At 40.5% G+C, this 22,351-nt stretch overlaps 1 protein-coding gene across 2 annotated transcripts in view; it reads right to left on the bottom strand.

Moving 5' to 3' along the window:
• Positions 1–21,752, bottom strand: part of LOC106084684 (putative mediator of RNA polymerase II transcription subunit 26) — a 176,663-nt gene extending 154,911 nt beyond the window's left edge. Inside the window, exons 1-5 of one of the 2 annotated variants that reach the window (XM_013248560.2) lie at positions 21,322–21,752; positions 21,068–21,267; positions 14,814–15,500; positions 13,876–14,757; positions 13,570–13,810 (exon numbers count right to left, since the gene is read on the bottom strand). In XM_013248560.2, the coding sequence (XP_013104014.2) occupies positions 13,570–13,810; positions 13,876–14,757; positions 14,814–15,395 (1,705 nt within the window). In that variant the 5' untranslated portion in view covers positions 15,396–15,500; positions 21,068–21,267; positions 21,322–21,752. Of the gene's footprint in view, positions 1–13,569; positions 13,811–13,875; positions 14,758–14,813; positions 15,501–21,067 lie in introns of both variants that reach the window. The other variant, XM_013248559.2, reaches the window with a different exon arrangement.
• Positions 21,753–22,351: the final 599 nt, after the last annotated feature.

Raw genomic sequence — 22,351 nt, 5'->3', positions numbered from 1 at the left:
CAATGTCACATTTTAATCTAAATTGCATTCAAAGTGTGTATGTGATTAAATCGAAATCTTATCTCAAGTACTAAACAACATTATCGACAACATGTTAAGCATTTAATGCAGACATTTAAAAACAACGCTAGCGGTTAAGAAAGAACAAATATGTGATTTAACTTAAGATTTAATGGTTTCCACATGGGTTTTCCCAACACCTATGCTGGTGTTGATGAATTTTGCAAGTTTCATGGAAACAAAACAAAAAGCAAATAAAAAATATGTCGCAATGCACATACACAAGCCCTTAATTTCGATGGCTAAAGATATTGTAAATCATAATAAAATCTAACAATGTCAACCATATTCGAATTTATGACGAAAAACAATTCCTATGGTAGTAGAGAATACTCTTTTCGGCTTGTAAAAGAAATGAAACAAATAAGTACCACATTGCAGACGAACCACAAACCCTGTATAAGGCCAATCGTAGATTAGGAACTAAAGTTTCAGGAAAAATAAAAAAGAACAACCAATCAAAAGATTTATGATGGACTTCAAAAAGCAAACCCATTACCAATAAGCGAACATGAGGAATATGGTCAATTAAAATTGATAGAATTATCGTCAGCGATAATGGAAGAACATACAATTTTCCCTGTTGCTGTGGAAGACTTTTGACGGTGAAGATTTTTATTAGAAACACTTGTATATGAAAAACATTGCGTTGTGAGCTCTTAATATGTTTTGGATGAGTGTTGGATTTTTTGCTATTTTCGACTAATGAGGGTACGTACCTTTACACTGAGAGTTTGTGTAGCTGAAAATTGAAAAATTTATCAAGGAAAATAAAATTTCTACCCATCAATCAAACATACGCTCTATAAAACTATGACTGCAACTTTGAGTTTTGAAGTACACTCAAAAAAAAAATAAAACGTTTGGCAAATTTGTACGACAAACAAAATACTTTTATCGTGAAGTTTTGCTTTTGTACTAACCTTGTAAGGTTTTGCTTCAACACATCAAACGTTAGCCATAAACCTAGTACTATTGAACCTAACTAACTTTGTTTGTTGTAAACACTTTAGCAGCTTCTTCTATAGTAAAATGACCTTCCTTTTGTTGTAAAACTAAAAACTCTTTAATTGCCTCCTATAGCCGCAAACGATTATTCGTGTACTGGATCAATAATTATTCTCTTTTGTCTCTCCTATTAGGAAGAAAGGAAGAGTATTTGAGCGTGTAGACCAGTGGTTGGCAAAAATACTCACATTATTGCACATTACTTTGTACGTACACAAGAAAATAATCCCAAGCAGTCCCAAAGGCTTGCAAATAGTTGCAATTGTGTTCTAGTCACTGCTATAGACACATACCCACACACAACATTTTTTCCCTTTTTGTTTTGACTGAGCAAAGAGCGGATGGTAAATTCGGAAAGTGACCATTTAAAAAATTTCAGTACAAAAATGCTGGTATGTCCTATGACAAAAATCATTAGAGAAACACACAAATGGCTACCAGGTACAATAAAACACAACAAGAATTTCTAAGGCACATACATTGTTTAGTCACATTTACGCGATAAAAAAATATCTCTCACAAAGTAGGTATTTAAATGTGCGAAAACAACAATCTGCTTATAAATCGTAAAAAATTGAGTTTAAATTATGTTACAACAGTAAATTGAACTTTGCATGCTTATCAATATGCACAATCCATTTTGTAAAAATCGGTGCGGCAAATGATAGCATGTGTAGGGCATGCGGGGAAGAAGATGAGACGTTGAAGCACTTCCTTTGCCATTTCCCGGCTTTCGCGTCCAACAGATACCGGTACTTAGGTGGAGACACAATATCAGACATGAACCAACTTAGGGGAGTGGCATTGAAAACAATACAGGATTTTGTAAGTAGCACGGAATTCCTAAATTAGATTTTCTTTTCGAGGTTACTTTTTTATACCCACCACCCTAGGATGGGGGTATACTTATCTAGTCATTCCGTTTGTAACACCTCAAAATATTGATCTGCGACCCCATAAAGTTTATATATTCTGGATCGTCTCGACATTCTAAGTCGATCTAGCCATGTCCGTGCGGCCGTCTGTCGAAATCACGAAAGCGGTCGAACGCTTAAAGCTAGCCGCTTGAAATTTTGCACAGACACTTTATATTGATGTAGTTCGTTGGGGATTGCAAATGGTCCATATCGGTTCAGATTTGGATATAGCCCCCATATAAACCGATCTCCCGATTTGACTTCCTGAGCCCCTGGAAGCCGCAATTGTTGTCCGATTTGGCTGAAGTTTTGCATGTAATGTTGTGTTAAGACTTTCAATAACCGCACCAAGTACGCTTCAAATTGGTCTATAACTTGATATAGCTCCCATATAAACCGATCTCCCGATTTGACTTCTTGAGTCCCTACAAGCCGCAATTTTAGTCCGAAATGGTCTATATCGGTTCAGATTTGGATATAGCCCCCATATAAACCGATCTCCCGATTTGACTTCTTGAGCCCCTGGAAGCCGCAATTGTTGTCCGATTTGGCTGAAATTTTGCATGTAGTGTTGGGTTATGACTTCCAATAACCGCGCCAAGTACGCTGCAAATCGGTCTATAACTTGATATAGCTCCCATATAAACCGATCTCCCGATTTGATTTCTTGAGGCCTTCCAAGCCGTAAATTTTGTCCGATTTGGCAGAAATTTTGCATGTAGTGTTCCGTTATGACTTCCAACAACTGTACCAAATACGGTCCAAATCAGTCTATAATTTGATATAGCTTCCATATAACCCGATCTCCCGATTTGAGTTCCTGAGCCCTTACAAGCCGCAATTTTTGTCCGATTTGGCTGAAATTTTGCTCAAGGTGTTGTGTTATGACTTTCAAGTACGGTCCATATCGGTCTACAAACTGGTATGGCTCCCATATAAAGCTGTCTCTCTATTAGCCTTGTTCGGTTCTTGAAGCTTTAATTTTTGCTGGTTTGACAAAAGTTTGGTATTAACCTTATTATGCCCTTCAGCTAAATTTTTTTGTACATACATTTTTAGCAGAACCCATGGTGGTGTTTTCCCAAGATTCGGCCCGGCCGAACTTAGCACGCTTTTATTTGTGAGTATCTAGAGTAGTATCTAGAGCGCACAACAAGCCGTTTACAGGTTTAGGTGTTAGTCCATAGTGACATGGGGCGGCTAAATATCCGCTACAGCAGACACTATTGCTTGCAAGCAACAAAAATGTGCGATTAGAACTTGAAGTTTGGACTTTTAAGAAATAAGCTTCAATTACATCCACACAACAGAACTATTAGTCTTAATTTGAAATCGTTCAAGATGAAAATAACCCCACAACATGTTTATTAAAGGCTGGCATAGTCCATTGTAGCCTCTGCTGCTTCTAAAATTGATAAGATGAGAAAGACGTTTTATGTGCAAATGAAAAACCAACAACAACAAAGGAAAGCGTGTCGTCGACTGGATGGATATCGCCTTAATTTCAAATTTTATTTTTTTTATTACTGCATGAGGCGATGGCAACATCAAAACTGTTGATACCAACCAACAATAACAACAGCAACATTAATAAAAGAATAATAATAATTATGAAAAAATTTACCACTCTTTGAGGCAAATCAATTATTATGACATACTCAAAAGTTGATGAGGAAACATTGGACATTTACTGTCGAAATTGAAAGTGGGCAAAACAATTAAAAAAAAAACTGAAAATACAAAATCAACAAAATTATTATACAGAGTGGAATGATACAAATTTTCAGAAAAAACATTAAAAAAGGTTAGGAGAATATGTTTCTGGGTACGCAAAATTGTACCTGACAACAAAAGATTCTAGGGGGCCCATTAGTGGGTATGGGTGAACATACCATTTTAATGATTTGGTTCAATTTCCAATAAGATCATTGAAAACCTTTCCCATCTGTAACAATCGCCTTGCTAATGCTGACAACATTTTTTTTTTTTTGAGTATTTTAGTCATACAAAACTTTTCAACTGGAGATATCTTTCAATGACTTGGCTATTGATCAAGTTGAACTTGAATCAATTCATATTGCATTAATCCGCAACGTATATAGACTTCACCGATGTTTGGCCTTATTCAAATTTAAAGAATATTCGTATGGTTCTCACTACATTCGATTTGGAATCATATTTAAATGCCTTTGTCAACAGTCAATGTTTGAGAGAACATTCCAATAATTGAAACCCGCATGCTGATTACACAAAAGCATAAAACAAAACAAAACGCCATGAGCTTAATCTAACTAAAACTCGGTCACAATATGTGGAGGGTGCCACAGTTTCGGTTATCACATCTATATCTTATCATGTAAGCCAGGTATAACAAAAAAAAAGCACAAACATGAAAGAAGGTCATTTGACAAAAATTGAAAGACGAATAACCATCAATATTCTGTGGACATCAAGTGTGTTCGTGTATTCAAACATTTGTGCAAACTTACACAAATTGTTACTGGAAGAGCGGGAGAATGGATGAGAGCAAGCAAAATTTTAAAACTTTGGTAATTCAGAGCTTGCAAATTTCTACTGTAGGTTACTTTCCCAGCAGAAATTTGCAGCATCGAACAGCTCTTTTATGAAAACCGGCGGTTTAATTCATATAAATAACAATAGAGAATAAAGGCTATTCCTACTCTCCTGTAAATTTTTACTTGAAAAATATGCTTACAGACCTATCGTGTGCTAAGTTCGGCCGGACCGAATCTTATATACCCTCCACCATAGATGGCATTTGTTGAGTTCTTTTTTTCGGAATCTCTTTTTAGACCAACAAAGGATAAAAGAAAATAATTGCTATGCTATTGGAGCTATATCAAGTTATGGTCCGATTCGGACCACAATCGAATTGAATGTTGGAGAATATAGGGTTGCCCAAGAAGTAAATGCGGATTTTTCATATAGTCGGCGTTGACAAATTTTTTCACAGCTTGTGACTCTGTAATTGCATTCTTTCTTCTGTCAGTTATCAGCTGTTACTTTTAGCTTGCTTTAGAAAAAAAGTGTAAAAAAAGTATATTTGATTAAAGTTCATTCTAAGTTTTATTAAAAATGCATTTACTTTCTTTTAAAAAATCCGCAATTACTTTTTGGACAGTAAAATAGGGAGATTGGTTTATATGGGAGCTGTATCAGGCTATAGACAGATTCAGTCCATATTTGACAGGTTGTTGTTGAAGATCATGGGAGAAGCCGTTGTACAAAATTTCAGCCAAATCGGATAATAACAGCGCCCTCTAGAGGCTCAAGAATCGATTTATATGGCAGCTTTATCAGGTTATGGACCGATTCGAATCATTTTTGGCAACGTGTTTGGAAGTCATAACAAAACACCTCATGCAAAATTTTAGCCAAATCGGATAAGAATTGCGCCCTCTAGAGGTTCAAGAAGTCAGGACCCCAGATCAATTTATATGACAGCTATATCAGATTATGGATCGATTTGAACCATAGTTCGCACAGTAAATAGGAAGTCATATAAAAAACACCTCATGAAAAATTTCGCCCTCTAGAGGCTCAAGAAGTTAAGACCCCAGATCCGTTTATATGACATCCGTGGACCGTTTTGAACTATACTAAACACATAGTGCAAAATTTCAGCCAAATCTGATAGAAAGTACGCTCTCTAGAGGCTGAAGAAGTCAAGTCAAGTTTGCCCCCTGTTCCTTAGTCAAGACCCCAGATCGGTTGATATGACAGCTATATCAGGTTATGAATCGATTTGAACCACACTTAAGACACTTTGTAATTCATAACAAAACACCTCATGCAAAATTTTAGCCAAATCGGATAAGAATTGCGCCCTCTAAAGCCTCAAGAAGTCAAGATCGAAGATCGGTTTATATGGTGGCTATATCAAAACATGGACCTATATAGCCCATTTACATTTCCAACCGACCTACACTAATAAGAAGTATTCGTGCAAAATTTCAAGCAGCTAGCTTTACTCCTTCGAAAGTTAGCGTGCTTTCGACAGACAGACGGGCGGGCGAACGGACGGACATGGCTAGATCGACTTAAAATGACATGACGATCAAGAATATATATACTTTATGGTGTCTCAGATGAATATTTCGAGGAATTACAAAACAGAATGACGAAATTATATAGTGGAGGGTATAAAATACAGTTTTGTGAAAAATAAAATTTAAATTGAAAATATCATAAAACCAAAACTACTAAAGAAATCGTTCTAATTTTTCACAAAATTGTAGATGAATATCTTTTTAAAAAAATGAGTACAAATTTTGGCCACATTTCTTGTTGAAAACAGCCAAAATCCCCACATTGGGGAAAGATGTTTGCAAATCGGCATTGGCAGTCTAATATCTTGGAAACTAAGATATCCCGCATATTTAGGCCGGTTTTTTTTGTAGGGCTTTTTTACCAGCAAAAAATTTGAAAATCGGACCATAAATGTGCCTTTGACAGCCCGAACAAAATTTTGTAGGGCCCAGGTGACCAACTTTCAAGGACCACCAATAGGTCCTGGGACTTCTAGGGCCCTGAATATAAACCGAATAACACCTCAGCTATAACCATGTAAAATTTCATGAAGATATTTCTATCCGTTCCAAAATGGCAGACTTATTTCCACTAATTTTTTTTTTCCCATCCCACTGTGCGACAATCAATAATAAATATACTTTATGGGGTCTTAGACGAATATTTCGAGAAGTTACAAACAGAATGACGAAATTAGTATGCCTCCATCCTATGCTGGGGGGTATAAAAAAATTACCAGCCGAGGGTAATCAGTAAACTGGTTTTTCCTAAAACCGGTTCTCCAACTATTCGAGAAATTAGCTTCGGTTGAAGTCTTTGTGATTTAAAAAAAAAAGGATATATTTTTACAAAATTAAGCCCTTTCAAAATGTTATAATTTAACCTTAGATGAAGTCAAAAGTTGACCAACATATCATTTTTGCGGTTTCTGAGACAACCCCTAATAAAAAACATTTCGCTAAAATTTGCCTGAAAAAAAAATTTATTAAATTTTCTAAGAAGACCCAAATTTTAATTAAATTTTCCATTAAAACCAAAATTAACCATCTGCCACCAGTTTTTCGCTGAGGGCATTGAATACCCAACCCCATGCCAGTCAGTAATCCAGAAGGCTACATACAAGCAAACTACTCGGATGAAGGATTACCTGTTAAGCACGCTTTATCTGGAGAAGTGGAGCATGAACATGACGGCAAACACCTTGAGAGCGTTAAATATCAGAACATGGTCCTCAAGAATGAATTCAAAGAATTTAAGTTGACTCTGTTCAAATTAATGGGTCATTTATAGATGGCAACCTCAGCTCAATTGCGTTATCAGTTGACAAATTTGCATTACGGTTGGCAACATTCAACTGAAGTTGCCAATGCAAGTTGCTAAAAATGGGATTTTTCGGCAACCACTTTAAATTAATTATTAATTAAAAGATAATTAATTTTTTTGGTGTTCCAATTGTTCATTTGTTTGTTAATTACAAATGTGTTGATACTTACAGGTTAAAATCCAAACAAATCAATAATTCTTTATGTTAGAAAATATGGAGGCAAACCCAAATGGATCATGAGTTATACGTGTGCAAAAAAAAAAAAACATCGCCGCGTACTTCCAAAGTTGATAGTTTGAAAAAATTTTAACGCAAAGAAAAAATGAGACTGGCGGGCTACAAGAGAAAAGAAACTGGGAACCGAACAAGGATGATCGAGAGACCGGCTTACAAGGAGCTATATCAGGTTCTTGACGGATTTGGACCGTACTTGGCACACTTGTTGAAAGTCATAACAGAACACTTGGTGCAAAATTTCAGCAAATCGGATGAAAATTTGAAGCATCCAGGGACTCAAGAAGTCAAATCGGGAGGTTGGTTTACATGGGAGCTATATCAGGTTATAGACCGATTTAGACCGTACTTAACACACTATTTGGAAGTCATAACAGAACACTATCTCCAAAATTTCAGCCAAATTGGACAAAAATTGCAGCTCCCAGGGGCTCAAGAAGTCAAATCGGGAGATCGGGTTATATGGGAACCATATATATCAGGTTATAGACCGTCCTTGGCACACTTGTTGGAAATCATAACAGAACACTATGTGCAACATTTCAGCCAAATCGGATGAAAATTGAGGAATCCAGAAGCTCAAGAAGTCAAATCGGGAGATCGGTTTATATGGGAGCTCTATAAGGATATAGACGGATTTGGACCGTACTTGGCACACTTGTTGGAAATCATAACAGAACACTATCTGCCAAATTTAAGCCAAATCGGACAAAAATTGCGGCTTGTAAGGGCTCAAGAAGTCAAATTGGCAGATCGGTTTATATGGGAGCTATAACCAAATCTGAACCGATATGGCCCATTCGCAATCCCCAACCACCTACACCAAGCGGCTAGCTTTACGCGTTCGACCACTATCGTGATTTCGATAGACAGACGGACGGACATGGCTCAATCGATTCAGAACGTCGAGACGATAAAGAATATATATATTGGGTTGCCCAAAAAGTAATTGCGGATTTTTTATATAGTCGGCGTTGACAAATTTTTTCACAGCTTGTGACTCTGTAATTGCATTCCTTCTTCTGTCAGTTATCAGCTGTTACTTTTAGCTTGCTTTAGAAAAAAAGTGTAAAAAAAGTATATTTGATTAAAGTTCATTCTAAGTTTTATTAAAAATGCATTTACTTTCTTTTAAAAATCCGCAATTACTTTTTGGGCAATTAATACTTTATGGGGTGCAAGATCAATATTTCGAGGTGTTATAACGAGAGGTCACCATAGCGCAGAGGTTAGCATGTCCGCCTGGAGTAGGAGAAAATTTTAATCCCGACCGAAGTCCGGCAAATTCTTCCGTATTTGGAAGGCAAATAGAGTTTTATTTTAAATAACAATAACAGTTTTGTAAATTTTCCAAATAGGGGTCAAAACCCTACGGGATATGGGACAGGTCCTATACCTTACACGGGATAGGTCCTCTGGTGATAGGGAGCGGTCCCAGTTCTGGTCCCCTTACCTATCACTTGTATAAGGGTCTGTCGCTCGAGGTGACAAATTGCCACAATTCTTACAACGTAGGATAGATCCTGGGACAGTTCGAAAAGTTGCAAGTATTTTTGAGGGAGAAAAACATTAGTTAGCAAATATATCTAACGGATGAGCAATTTTTAACAATAATTAAGCGACTTTTTAAAAAATTATGACATTTGAAACTTTTTATTCCCTGTATGATATGTGACAGGTAACTAATTCTCTAGTTTAGGACCGGTATATTAAGGCCAATTGACTAAACATTTCTCGTTGGGAATTTTCAAGATCCCTTAGGTTCTTCCCGGGTTAAAATCTACTAATCAAAACCTTTCATTCGAAACCCATATTGCCTTGGTTAGAACACAACCTCTGGTTTTTGTGGTGGTTTAATTATTCGTTTACACATTTTCTTGCTGCGAGCCTGCCAAAACTCTATTACTGGCATCAATTGACAAAATTTGCCATACATAATAAAACATTTTACTTTGGTTGCGTTGTCTGACAACCACTCAACTGAAAGTGGACCTATAAAAGATGGGAAAGCATGTTCGAAGGGAAAGGTCAGCACACGCCCAAATTCATCAGTTGCCAGCACTATATGCTGCATCGGGTTCATCGCATTGTCATGGACGATGAGCTCTATGGATCGACAAAATCACCACCCGGCACTGGATAGCTCTGGGCACCACATAAGCTGGTACATTGTGGTCCGATCTGTGTGTTGTTCATTGCTGTACCGCGAAGCTTAGCTGCAAGCTACCAGGCGCTTCCACAGATTGTGGATAGTGAATTGCTTCATCCGGAGTAGCTGTATTTGCAGTCGCGCACAATCAGCGGCATTGAGTGGAGCGTCTCAGTGAGTGGTCAGGTGGCAACGGCTCTAGCACAAATTCTGAGTGCCTATGATGCTCGATATGTCAAGGCAAGTTATTGCTTGACGAGGATCGTCATCTCCACATGAAAATATGGTTACAACAACAAGATCACTAAATATCGAGTACTTCTTTGTGCAGAAATTGATGAGTAATTATGATGAATTGAAAGAAAAGCCTTCAGAAACCCACAGTAAAAAAACAAGCGGCTGGAGAGACGACATGAAGTTTCTCTTCCACCTCAATCGATGCTTCCGTCACTTTACTGAGAGCAGTAAATTCCCTTTTGTAAAGTTTAATCGGATCCCAAAGATCTGCAATGAACACTGGAACTCTGGTGCCATTCTAGCTCTTCGTGCGTTTATTCTGTTGCCTAAAACCCGGAACAGGTTGCGTAAAATCTGTTCATTAATTTCTTACTCATGGGCTGATCTTTAGTTTAATAGTCATTTATTTACTGGGACCCTTACTGTTTTGTTAGTATATAAATGAGCTACTCCGTCAACTTAGCTTTATAATATACAGATCAATGCGGACGATGTTCAAATATACTTGCTTTCCTAAATCGCAATTAATGGATGGAATATCGATGTTGAACAACGATTTAAACACCGTCTGCATATGGGCAACAAAAAATAGGCTCAACATAAACTCAAAAAAGTCCAATTTTGTTCTTTTCTCGAGCCGTTTACAAGAAGTCATGTGTAAATATTCCATCAAGAAATAGCCCAAGGCAAAAAACCTTCATATAATTCTAAACAGGATCCTTACATGGAATGACCACATCGTTGCGGCAACTGGAAAGTTATTTGGGATGCTGAGAACTCTCTACAAACACACCTGTACACACCAAAGCATATCCGATCGCTCCTGGTTAATGCATATCTTTACCCCGTGCTATTGTATGGTTGTGAGCTGTTGCTCTCAATTTGCAGAGAGCCTTCATAACGTGGCGTTTGGGGATCTACAAAATATAAAAGCGCTGTTACACAAGATCTTCTTATATAAAAATCCATTTGTGTTTGTTTGTCTGTTCCGTATAGGCTCAAAAACGGATGAACCGATTTTTTTGAAAGATGCTGCATAATGATTCCATGGTGAAAATAAGGTACTACATTTTTTGATATCTGAAGGGGGACGGACACTCCCCCTCACCCTAATTTTCAGAATCGCCAGATATCGGAGACGGATAGTGCGATTTAGGCGAAATTTTGTGTGATCTCTTATAGTAATTCAAAAACAAAAATTTGGTATCCAAATTTCGGATGGGGTACCGCCGCCGATGGGCCGCCCCATTCCCAAAATCTACCAAATATGTATATAGACCAATCACGACAATATGGGACTCAAATGAAAGGTATTGAAGATTAGAAAACGAATCTGTTATCCAATTGTCAGACCAAGTGTTTGGAGGTCCACCCCAACCCCCGAAATACTCCTAATAATTGGGCATATTTACCGAAGGGTATTTGCGAGTAGAATACAAATCAGATATCTAAATGGGGGACCAAGTTTCTGGGGATCCAACCCTCCCCAAACATGACTTTTTTACTGACCATAACAATATGAGACTCATATAAAAGGTATTCGAGTGTATAATACGAATCTGATGCCCAAATGTGGAACCAAGTGTTTGGGGGCCAACCCTTATCAAAAACATCCCCCGAAGAGAACAAATTTACGACCATAGCAATATGGGGCTCAAATGAAAGGTCTTTGGGAGTTGAGCACGAATCTGATTAAATTAATATTCGGGAAAAAATCTATGGGGCCACCGCACCCCCATAACACAAACCCAAATTGGAAGTATATGGGGTTCAAACAAATGCTATTTGAGATTAGAGCACGATGCTAATATATTTTTGGGGCTAAATGTCTGGGGAATCACCCCACTCCCAATCACCCAAGTCACTCTAAATCGGCCATATTTACCAACCACGTCAATGTTGGGTTCAAGTGAAAGGTATTGGGGAGAAGAGTACGAAATTGATACCCACTTTCGGAACCAATATCGAACTGAAATAAAATCTTTTAAGAATGTAGTACATCTAACATCCAAACATAAATGACATTAAACCCTCCGAGCGAATTCGTAGACCAATAAAGCTCATATGGGATTCAGATAAAGGCAATTATTTTGTTATATTGTTAGTCCAGCGATATATTGTACATATACTCTTTTCGTAGCATGGTATTTCAAAAGGTCTTTAATTGTCGGAAATAAGGAGGATAACTTTGTTCCAAATAAAGTAAAAGAAGGCGCAGCGGAGTGGACCCGGTTCAGCTAGTAGTCTATAAAAGAAGACCTGAATTCCTGTACAACAAAATAACAATGGGAAGATCCAACAGAAGGTTAACAATTTACCTATTCGACATAAGCTGCTGATCTCCGAATGGCATTTCTACTACAACGCGATACGTCCCTGCCGCCACATAACCAAGCCTTAGAAATTCATTTAATGACACAAAATATACCTTTTTTAATAAAAAAAAAGCGAACAAGTTTATTCCATCTTTATTGCTGTACTATTATATCCTATATCTCAAATACCAGTGTAAGTCACATGCTGTAATTAAAAGATGTAAATCTGATTGAGGCAATGTGGGACCCGAATCAAAAGTAATTGGGAGTAGAATACGAATTAAAATTTGCCTCCATGTCTAAGGGCGGCCGCCCCACCCCATAAAGCGCTTCAAAACTCCCTCAGTCGGATATGGAGAACGATCGGATTCAAATAAAAGGTAGTTGTGGCAGTAGAACACTTCACAGGAGTGCCACTCTTATCCCCAAACGGAAGAGTACATCGATAGGAAGGGAATGAAGCTCAAATGGAGAAAAAAATATGAATTTGGTATCAACATTTGGCAACAAACAAACAGGGGGCCATTACTGCCCAAAATTCCCGCCATGGAATAGCTGTAAGCACCACACAGGCTAGAACATTGAGGTCCATTCTGTGTGGTGTTCATTGCTGTCACGTGAATCTTTGCTGCGAGCTACCGGGCGCATCCACAGGTTGCGGATAGTGGAATGCGGAGTAGCTGCAACGGTTGTCGCGGATAATCAGCGAAAGCGAGCAGAGAGTCTAAGTGAGAGACCGGGTGGCACCGGCTCTTGCACAAATACTGAGTGCCTATGATGTTCGATATGACGAGGCGAGTTATAGGCGCCTTTAAATAACCAATGGCCACCTTGTTCCTTTGGACCGCAACGAGCTTACTCACACAGGAGCATGAGGGGGATCGCCACCTCCACATGAAAATGTGGCTACAACAACAACAACTCCCCAAAAATGCTACTTCCCTAATAATCCCCATAAAGCCTCCCAAAAGAAAAAGTTGAATGATTGGGGTAATATTGTACTTAATAGAAAATTTGATGAAATACCAAATCACTGATGAGTCTTGTAACACAATCTTAACATTTTGATCCGACTTACAATAGGTATTTGAATAAAACAGGAACCAAGTGATTTGTACACCATCAGTAGAAATACACGAAGCCCACACATGGAGCAGTCATGTGTTAGTTGTACAAAGCTACAAGTCTTATAACAAAATGTGCATATCTTTTTCTAAATCACAATAATCCAATTTCAAATCAGCACTACAATTGTAATAAAATCACAAAACTTACCCCCTGTTGTTTGTGGTTGATGTTGCGCTGTAGATGTTGTCTGTTCAATGGTCATAAGAGCATTTCCATTGTTGCCAACAACCGGAACTAGGCGAGGCTGGTGCATTTGCATTGGTTCAACGCCGCTTTGTTGTGGTGCTTGTATGGGCATACCGGCAGCTGTGGTTAGAATGGCACCTGCGGGTACCATTTGGATTGGTATGGATTGCTGGGAGCCACATTCAGACAAATCGTCTTCAATCTACAAGGATTACATTTTAATGACAAATAACATTAAGAGTCAATATTGGTATTAGTGCTACAAACCTGTCCTGGTACACCTCCAGGCTGAGAATGCATAACCTGCATTTGGGCCATTTGTTGTTCATCATAGATTTGCATAACGCCCATTTGTTGTTGGATTTCATGCATTTGTGGATCGTATATGGGCGTATAGTTTGGACTTAACATACTTGTTGGAGTATCTGCAGCTGAGCCTGCATTGTGATTCATATCATCGCTACCGACAGCATGCATTTCGTTGGGATTCATGCCATATTCGTCGGCGTACATGTGCGGTTGATGCCACATCATGGCCGATGGCTCACCACTGGCTTGTCTATCATCCACGACAGAGCCAGCCATAACTTCTTCGGCAGGCAGATATTGATACTCTGAGGGATTCATCATGGGCGGTATAAAGTATCCGTAATTGTAAATGGGGTGGCCATTATAAACTGGCATGGGGGAAAAGTAAAGAGGTGCTCCGGCAGCTTGTTGGGCAGCTGGACTCTGTCCTGCATGTAGCATTTGTTGCTGCGGTGCAAAGTAGGGATATCCATATTGATATTGTGGTCCATGTGGGGCAGCATAATGAGGTTGAGCATGGGCTGCATACGGGATGTTAGAAATCATTTGCTGTTGTGACTCCATAGTTTGTTGTTCTTGCGATTGTTGATTGTTGGACTGTGCACTGCCACCAGTCTGTGGTGCAGGGCTACCCTCGTGTCGTTGCTGCTGCTGTTGTTGATGATGATGTTGTTGGGAGGCATGGCGTTGCATATTGTAATCGCCACGTCTTGAACCTTTGCCACCACCGCGGCCTCGACCACGACCACCACTAACGCCAGCGGCATGAGCTGTAGGTAAGGGCGTAGTGGGTGGCAATGCTACGGGCATAGCACCCATGGACTGCATGACGGGAGCTCCCTAAATTTCAATGACAAATAAAAAAAATTTTAAATTTTCAAAGCTATGTGGTTTACCTGTTCTGGGGGTAGTTCGCCGGGTATATATTGTGGAGCACCGCCATGATGTACCCAGCCACCATGGTGTACAGCAGCGTGTGGCCACCCGTGTAGGTTCACATTGGCAGTGACATTGTTAACATACACATTACTGGACATAGGTGCTGGTATCATTGTGGAATACATTGTACCAGGTTGATGGTGGGGATGATGTGGACCCGCCGCCATGCCATGGGGTGCAGGAACATACATATTGGTTGCATGCAATTGTGGATTATAGACAGGACCACCCACACCTGCACCAGCGCTACCAGGAACAGAATTTGGTTGAGGATTACTATAGTTGTTGTTGTTATTAGTTGAATTATTATTGTTTGCTTGGGGTTGTTGTTGGTGTTGTACCGCTACAGTTTGTGTTTGATTGTTATTGGCCGTAGCGTTGGGAGCTGCAGTTGCTGTGGCTGCAGCCGTGTTGTTGTTCATGTTATTGTTATTTGTGGTTTGTGTCGTTGTGTTCTGTTGTTGCTGCTGTTGGGTTGGCGATGTTTGTTGCGGCAATTGTTGCTGTTGACCAACAACTGGTTGCGTATATTGCGTCATAATAACAATTTACCAACGCTCCTGATGCCAACTTTGCTGTGATCTATGTCCAAAATCCCAAAAAATATCGATAATTTAGTACAGCCACAGATTTTTCATCAAATTCTAAAAAAAAAAATAAATTCGATAATTTTTACACACATTTGAAATAAAATTATACACATGTTTTACGTTCGCAATACGGGCAATACAACACCATGGACAAAAATCAACTAAGTGACTATGATTTCAGACTAAATGCACTACAATAACCAATACGATATAAGGGGACAGTTAGGCGAATCTCTCGCCCTTCTCTGTGCGAGCTGCTTTGTAGGGTGGAAGCTTTCTATGATAACCACGGATTGAACTGTGGGCTCGTACTGTGTATCTCCCCAAACAGAACATCGCATATTCTGGTGCTGAGGAAGCATGACTTCAGACAGCTAATAAGAATACTGGCTGGTCATTGCAACGACAGGTAGAGGTAGACTCCTGCAGGTGGAAACAGGAAAAATATTTTGTGTCACTGCTCCGCAATTGCCGGCATAAGTCACAGAATTATGGGTGAACTACTTTTACCGTGCCGAGATTCTCTCTAGGCACTTAGTCCTCTTGTCATTCTGTAGAGGTCTTTTTACCATACGCCCACCGGCGATAGATTCTCTCCGACCCGCCTGGTTCCATACTTGTGATTTGGTTTTCCATTTTTCTGTCGTTACTGCTGTCTTTCACCTTACAGAAGTGTGTCGCTATCTGCTTCTCCTACCTAATACAACTTACCTCACCTAGAATATGGAAAGAACATTCTTTCAATATGCTGGTACCCAATATACAGTCTAATTAGAACGTAGTCTGAGTAGTAATTACCCGACTAAAGAACAATAAGGCAGCAGGAGTCTATGGTTTGCCAATTGAACAATTTAAGATCGAAGAGACATGCTTACAAGGCGCATGCATCAGCTTATCTGCGCGAACTGGTTAGAATAACGCATATATGATGATTGGAACCTCAGCATACCAGGTCCCGCACACAAGCAAAAAGGCAAGTGTACGTGTTCGTCCTTTTTTCATCATGGGAGAGGCACATCCCAGAGTGCTTTCTCCGCGTTTGTCGTCGGACTATGTCACCCCCTGACTTCTTCCGTGCCCCAATATTCCCAGAGCAGTGCCGGGAAGTATATCTTTTTTGCAATTGAATTACAATTGTCTGAGAGGCAAGATCGACGAGATATCATATTTTATGAGTCCAGGAGACAAAGCTGCGCAACTCCTGCAGCTTGCACAGTTTTCACGGATACGATGTGCTACGATAGGATCGCTTAAGAATGGAGATGGGGGATTGGCTCTCGTGATACACCATTCCGTGCAGTATAGACCCATCCGCCTGCGCCTGGCGCTAGTGACCCAAACATTGGTACAATCAAGTCCGGTACTGCCGAGATAGAGCTATACATTGTGTACATACCGCCGGTTGGTGGTTGTGACCCAGTTATTGGCCAAGCTTACAAGCCCGACATAAGTGGGTTCCTATTTGGTCCCAATCGTCTGGTTCTAGGAGACTTTAATGCTCATCACGTTTCATGGCATTCTCCCCTAGGTAACGACCAGCGGGGCATAGCTTTGGCAAGCGAATGAGGATGCCCTCACTAGAATTACGAGGAGATGCAGCAGCTCGCCAGACATTTCCATTGCATACCCTGAGGCCACCGTAGCTCGGAGGTTAGCATGTCCGCCTATGACGCTGAGCGCCTGGGTTCGAATCCTGACGAGACCATCAGAAAAAAATTTCAGCGATGGTGTTCTTCTTCTAATGCTGGCAACATTTGTGAGGTACTATTCCATGTAAAACTTCACTCCAAAGAGATGTCCCACTGAGGCTCGCCGTTCGGACTATGCTATACAAAGAAGGCCCCTTATCATAGAGCTTAAACTTGAATCGGACTGCACTCATCGATATGTGAGAAGTTTGCCCCTGTTCCTTAGTGGAATGTTCGTGGGCAAAATCTACATATGGCATTTTACCATGATCGCCTGAGTGACATATCCTGGCATTCCGTCTTTTCTCCCCTTATTGTCACCATCGACCGAACACCCGACTTCATAACCACTGAGCGCCGGACGTTTATCAATCAGATGGAGGCTGATTAGGTCGGCTTCAGAGAGTACACCAATCGCCGCTTCAGTGAACTGACACCTAACGCAGCAGCCGCTCGCTTTATAACAGCCGGTCGAGTATGCCCTAAGTGCGACTTAAGTGTAGTACTCGCAGACGAGTGTGATGGGATTCGTTGCACGGACCCCACTAAAAGCTGAATCTGGAAATAAACAGGATAGTCAACGAACATAAGCGGAATTTGTGGCTGGAACACTTGGAGCAATGTAACTTAGGTATCGGTTTAGGCAAGCTGTGGTCTACTGTTAAGTCACTCTCGAACCCAGGTAGACAGAATGATAGGACTTTAGGCACTTTTGGCAACGTAACTGTGATTGATACGAAAAGATGCGCCAGGTTGTTCAAACTTCAATTTATTGTGCATCCCGAGAGTAACAGGGCTAGTAAGAGAGCCATTCGTCGTATCCGTGGTCTCCGAGCCGAAGTTACGAATATCACCCGTGGCGGCAAATCATCCAATGCGTTGGTCCCCGACGGAATCTCTAAATTGATGCTGAAGAATCTGGATCTATCTGGAGTTGAGTACCTAACAACTGTCCCCAACTTGTCTTTAAACACCCTTATAGTTTCCGATGTCTGAAAGATGGGCAGAGCGTTGGCGAATTTTAATTCGCCGGGCATCAGCATGGATTTCGAAGACTGCAAGCACAACAACTGCTCAATCAGCCCAGGCCATGTGATAGGACGGTCCTCGTGGCACTGGTCCTATCGAAGGCATTCGAAACGGTCAGCCGTGCTAAACTTTTTGAGGACATCGACAACTCGTCCCTTCAGCTAGGTCTGAAATGCGGAAACACGAATTATTTGTGTGGTCGTCAGTCATTTGTGGAATTTAGGGACAAGAAGTCGAAACACCGTAGAGTGAAACAGGGAGTTCCTCAAGGCGGGGTAATATATCCGGCATTGTTTAACCTATACCTATCCTTTTTTGCTTATTTGCTTATCCTCCAACCTTGGTGCCCACGTACAAAGCAATTGCCCGGTCTGTGATAAGTTATGCAACGCCAGTGGGGTCTCGCCAGCTCTGTGACACGCAGTGGAATAATATTCAGATCTATTAGAAAGACGAACTGCGACGGACTGTCTGCTCAGTTCTCATGTGGACCACCTCCATACCTTCCTACCCGTGTGAAGACATAACTGCATGCTGTTTAAGCAATACCTGTTGGGCTGTTATCGCAGAGAACATACAAATCATTGTCTTGTGGATGGGTATTCACCGCCCGGAAGCTTTAAGGTAGACATGATCTAAAGCGTGAGGTTCAGCGCTACAAGAGAGAACTTCATGATAAAGCGGCACAACAAGCAAGTCTAAAGGATGTATGTATGTACCGATTGTGACCAGGGCCCATACGACACACGTCACCGGTTTAACTGCCCAGCCAGGACCACTCGACTCAAACCCAAATCCCTCTGGACGCATCCCATGTTAGTCGCGGAATTCCTGTATCTGGATACTCAACAGAATCAAGTAGATACAACACACTGCTACCGCAACAACATAGCTAGAGGAAAGAGTGGGCCCGGAGATCTACAATGAGAACCCAGGGACTGAGATGTGTTTTCGATTGGTTGAACACAATACAGGCGATTACGGAATGCGTAAGTTGGGATGGTGTTAACGCGAGGACATCGATTGTGAGTATCTTTATGGAGAGTAAACTGGCCATCAGGTCAGTTGCAAGCAGGATGATAAGGTCCCGAACAGTCTTGGAGTGTAAGAAGGTGATTAACGCCTTTTCTGGGGATGACACGATCCGCATTGTTTGAGTGTCGTGTGAGTGAGCGTTTGAGGCCATAGCGGAGCAAGGGGAAATTCGGCGACTGGTTAATCCCAAACTTTTCGGAGCGCCGCAGTCCGGGTAAGGGCGTGGACTGTGTAGAACAGCGAAACAGTCTGCAGGACGACGATATACCTTTATGTAGATCGGATCGTGAGCAGGCACGGCTATTACTGAAAGTAATAAGGAGATCAGTATAGAAGGGACACATAGGACTTCGAACGCAATTATGCAGAATAGGTGCGGCAATTGATAATAAGCGTAGAACATGTGGTTAAGATGATGAGACACTGGGCATTTCTTATATCATTGCCCGGCTTTGGCGTCTAACAGAAACTGGCACTAAGGTGGGACCTAATACCAGACATGAACCGAATCAGGCGCGTGGAATGAAGAACAATTAGGGATTTCGTTATTAGCTAAAAATCCTGACTTTGATTTTTTCAGATTACTTTTTAGTATTAAGCAAGCCGATTTCTAGATAAAGTCTATGTCCATTGTGGCATGGGGCGGATTACTATCCGCACCCTCTTTTCAATCCAACCTAACCTGAGAAACGACATCAGCGGCGTGTCTGCAAGTTTAGATTAAAGCCGGGAGAGAAAACTTTTACTATGAACAGGGCTCTAAAATTTTTCGCAACAAGTCCATTACTGGTTTGGGTGTGTGTCCATGGGACGAATTAATATCCACATTATCTTTTTAACGTAACCGATTGATCCGATGGAGTCCTTCATCGGCAAGGGCTGCCGCCTTAGTGTACAACACGCTGCTACAGCAGCAATCTGTGTGGTTTTTATCGTTATCATAAGCTCAGCTGAGAGCTGCCAGGCACGTCCAAAGGTTGCGTATAGTGAAAGGTTCATAGGTATCCGGGGTATGGTGTATCATATGGCAGCCAATTGTACGTACCGGAGTGACCCCATGAAAATTTTCATGGGCAAGGGCTGCTGCCTCAATTTGCTACACACTACTACAACAACGGGGTAATTGCAGTCGCGGACAATCATCGGTATCGAATAGTCTCAACGGATGTCCGGTTGGTACCGTCTCTTGCCTTATAACTGTGTGTCTATTGACTGGCGCGTTTATATAAACAATGTCCATCAAGTTGCAGCGGAGATCGATCGTAACGGCGAAAACTACCTGACGATGATCGCTATCGATGATTGAAAATATATTTTGAGATTGACTAGTGGAACAAACCTTCTGTGACAGCCAACTAAGTAAGTCATTTATTTATGAGGTGGTAAATGCCGCTGAAATATGATTACAGCCCATCTTTGTTGTTTTTTGTAATGAAAATACAGATTAGAGTTTAAGAAATCGCAAAGAACAATAAGCCGAAGACAACTACACATTCATACTCGTAAATAGAATATCACCATTTGCCATAAAGAGACTCTTTTCAATCGATGACACATAACAACAAAAGTCCGGAACAAACCAATAAGAAGTATATATGTACGCATTAGCAAAGAATTGTTGACAAAAATGTCCCATACAAATACCGGCTAACCTCATTTCACAACAATGACCACAAGCTACAATTTATTTTCTTTGCAACCTGAAGCAAGGAATATGTGTTCACTGTGACAGGAAGAACGCATTGTCAGCCACAAGCAACTGGTTGTAATTAAGCATTAGGAGTAAACGTTAAACATGTTTCAAATGAAAAAAAAAAACTTTAAATTGCGTGTCATCGTATAGCTCTATATCTTACAATCTCTTCTTACCTCTTTGCCGTTTTCAGAATATGATCTAAAAACATGACATAAATATGTCGGTATGTTGGTGTGGCAGCCTTTGTATGGTGTCGGTTCCGTTGGCTTCTTAAATACGGCGTGGCACAGGCTAGGGAATAAATATGATTGAGACGGGCAGACTTGCTGTCCGACTGACCCTGGCTGCTGGTGGTCAACTTTCTTTTGTTTGTCTGCAAGTGTGTGTGGTATCAGCAAAAAGTTTGCTCCGTCTTTGCCTCACTCACCGCTAATGTGATTTATTTAAATACACAAACACACACGCAATACCAGCCCAAGAAGTCAATTGATTGTTGCTATTGTTGGTTGAGGGAACGACAATCCACTGGTATTAGCCACAGATATTTGTAATCTGCAGACTATTTGGTTATAAATTGATTTCTTCGGTACAATGTCGGGCTTCCCTCCTGTTTTACTTGATGTTTTCAAATCTTATTTTTGGCTACGTTGTTCGATTTGATTCGTGTGGTGCACCAAGTAGGAAAACACAGCCCAAATGGTCTAGGTGGCCAATTTAAGGATTGTCAAACCGCTATGCCAGGCACTGGCCAAGGGGTTTCTGCAGAAAATTATGAAAACTTCTTTAATTTCTTGGGATTCGACTTTTTATTATTCAATTATAATCTTTTATTTTCCAATTTTCACGTTGTAACCGGAACACAGCGCCGAATATTTTCTACCGGCTGTGACGGCTTAATATAAATTGAGTGGCGGCGTTCAAACGGCTCAACGACTGTGACATTGTAGTTCCCATCAAGTTTGTCAACAAATGGTTATTTTTAATCAAGAAACTTGGTGAGTACATAGGTATTTATGTTTACATAATTAATTTTTTATTTTATTTAGTTTAGTCATCATGAGATCATAAAGTGACTAAAGAACTGTGAGCGCTGGCGGCACCGTATCGGCTTTCTTTAGAGCCGTTATGATTTAAAGAAACCCGACAACGTAGTTTGAATGCGGCAAAATAATCTCATACATTTCCAATTGGCAAGACATTGGTGTGAGGGTGACAGCTAGTTTAATGTATCGGCATGTTTTGAACCGGGGTTGGTAATTACGAAGGTACAGATTTTGGTACTTTGCAGGATTGTCGTATATGGTGTTCATGAGTTTGTTAAATTTTGGTTTTTTAAACCCGGTTTAAACTGCTCTTTACATGGCGAAACAATTGAAGGTGGTCACATATGTACAACAACCACAAATCATATGGTGCAATCTGTCATCAAGCTGATCGACGTTTTGCCAACACATACA

The sequence above is a fragment of the Stomoxys calcitrans genome, chromosome 1 (assembly GCF_963082655.1).
Source record: "Stomoxys calcitrans chromosome 1, idStoCalc2.1, whole genome shotgun sequence".
NCBI classification, from domain to species: Eukaryota; Metazoa; Arthropoda; class Insecta; order Diptera; family Muscidae; genus Stomoxys; species Stomoxys calcitrans.
This window is presented reverse-complemented; position numbering and strand designations above follow the sequence as displayed.